General features: G+C 37.1%; 1 protein-coding gene across 1 annotated transcript in view; it reads left to right on the top strand.

The window, feature by feature from the left end:
- Window positions 1–844: 844 nt before the first annotated feature.
- The window catches only part of LOC104514227 (intron-binding protein aquarius), a gene marked incomplete at both ends in the record, with an annotated part of 29,380 nt that continues 27,725 nt past the window's right edge, over window positions 845–2,499 (top strand). The window contains 2 exons of the mRNA XM_010157842.1: window positions 845–901; window positions 2,084–2,124. Coding sequence (XP_010156144.1) covers window positions 845–901; window positions 2,084–2,124 — 98 coding nt within the window. The remainder of the gene's footprint in view (window positions 902–2,083; window positions 2,125–2,499) is intronic.

The raw sequence follows: 2,499 nt of genomic DNA on the forward strand, positions 1-2,499 counted from the left end.
GCCGGGACGCTTCCCGCGGCCGGAGCCAGGTGCTGGAAAGGCCGTTCCGGTAGCGGCTGCACCTCGGTGTTTAAATAGTCTTTGCAGTCCGTGGGTGTTAGGGAGAGGGTCCTGTTCGGACGTAGGCGAGGAGAGATTGAATGTCTGCGTTACACGTGAAAGACTACGTGTCCCCAGCGTTTCCAGCTTAGAGAGGTTTACACCAGCTACACCACGGAATAGATCAGGTTTGTTGCCGTATGTGAAAAGTTGCTGACAGTTTCTTGTAGTTGAGCACTTTAGGTGGTATTACACAGATGTTCTGTTTTTTTGTGCCAGAAATGCAGCTTTTCTTCCTCTCCTACAACATGAAGTTTGAATGAAGTTGGTTAAGAAGCTCTTGCCACCATAGCTCAGGAGTTTGGGTGAAGTGGTGGCTACACTGAATAGCCTTAAAATATTAGACCTGTAAATATACCTGCTAGGTCTTTGTGGAATTCCTCAATGGAAGCATAATAATTTTTAATCTGGGGTTTGCAGTCCCTGAAAGATCATGTTATATTTTTTTTGCTAGAAGTATCTTGAGGGAAAAAAAAAAAGGTTGTTATGTAGCAGTTTATGCATCTGAAGTTTTTACAGAGAATGGTATCTCTGTTGGAAAAATTTCAGGCATAAAACCTTTAAATGCTTGAAAAATATTGCTGTTTGAAAACATAATTTTGTTACCTGTACTCAGATTGAAATGAAAGTAAGATACTAGTGAAATAAAGTTTGGGGATGGGATATGTTATAGAGTTATTGTATCACTACACCTGAAAATGTACATATTTAATCTTTTTTTAAAATTATTTTTCCCCTCATACAGTTGGCAAATAAATACTGGGCTCCACATGTGAAGAAAAAATTGTCTTTTGATTCAAAGGTAAATACTTCCACTGGAGTTGTGTTGGGGTGTAAAAGAATGAGGGTCGACAGTTTTCTGATTCCCACCCTTCAGTGGTTCATGTCCTATATGAGTATAGGAGACTGCTTGGAAGGTCAACAGTTGCTTAATAACCAGTAATTATAAATCGGTTGTTATCAACTTGTAGTTCATAAATGTAGGCACTGTTATGAAGGTGTGCTATAGCAGTGCACTTCTTTTGTATGCTATTTGTTCAGTTTATTTTGGCCAAAAACTCATGAGAGTATAAAATTTCTGAGCATCTCCTTTGAGGATAAAAGATGTTTGAGAAGGGCCTACTCTTAGAATCAGAGAAGGATGAAAGATACAGGTCTTACTGAACTGTATACTTTCTAAAATCTTCAGACAGTTTTGATCACACTTTAGTGCTGTTCTAGTGGATATGTATGATTTGGATGTTTAAAACTTGGCCTGATGTGTTTGGTTTTGTGTTGGGTGTTTTTTTTTTTTTGTAGTGTGGGGTTCCTACATGTTAGGTTTCTTGCCCTTGTGGGTATTTGGCTAAATCTCATTTGCTGTCTCAGTCTACTCACGCTCTTTGTAGTATTTGTGATAGTATTTGTCTGTAATTGTTAGAACTAGGATGTTCATAAGCAGCTGAATTGCACCTTTGTGTCATGTGATGTCAAGGTGTGCCTATTGCAAGAGAGCACAGATTCTTTCATTCCTGTTGGGAAAACTAGGTAAAAATATCTGGATTTGGTTAAAAGAAACAGTGAAAACAGATTATTTAGTTGATGCCGACTTGTGTTCTGGAGACTGTTCTTTAAATTCAACAGTAAGCCAAAGAATAACATTAAAAAGGTTTGCTTAATTTTTGACCTTTTATATAAAAATTTCAGTGGGATGTAAGTTATTCTTTCAGAATAAGTCAATGGAAGGTCCTGTCAGTTCTCTTATCATGGTGTGCTTTCCCCCAAGTTGATTAACTTCCTCTGTGAGAGTGTATGTCTGTGAACATTGAGCTTTTGGACTCTGCAGAGCAGAGGTATAATTGTTTTGACAGTTTTGATCAAATAGCAGTAAGCAGAGACTAATTGAGAGTAACTTTGAGTGCATAAGATATTCTAAGGCATTTTTAATTACTTTATGAGATATATAAAATTCTTAACCATTTTTTAAAAATATTCTCTTCTATAGGTTATTGAAGATGTATATACAAAAGAAATTGTCAGATCAAAGTAAGTATGCTACTCACTTTCACTTATAGACAAGCATTCCAACATCTGTATTGAAGTGAACTCTGATGTGTCACAGAATATTTTAAAATGCATCAACACGTTGAAAGCAGATGAAAATTACTCGAGTGTATGAGTCACGTAATCATTACGGTATTTCAAAGTTTGCATGTGGCAAAAAGAAAGTTCATGAGCTCATAATCCTTAAATGTGATGGTTGGAGATAATACTGTTCAGTTCCTTGATCTAGTAGTATGTTGTCTTTTATGTTGTCTTCTGTTGTGATGGTTGTAGAAGGCTCGTCCCTTCTTTTGTCATCAGGGTATGTAAAGTAAAAGAATCAGTTGAGGAGTTGTCTGCCTCTAGCTGTTTGCTCTT

Source organism: Eurypyga helias, unplaced genomic scaffold (assembly GCF_000690775.1).
Source record: "Eurypyga helias isolate BGI_N326 unplaced genomic scaffold, ASM69077v1 scaffold4548, whole genome shotgun sequence".
In the NCBI taxonomy this organism is placed as follows: domain Eukaryota; kingdom Metazoa; phylum Chordata; class Aves; order Eurypygiformes; family Eurypygidae; genus Eurypyga; species Eurypyga helias.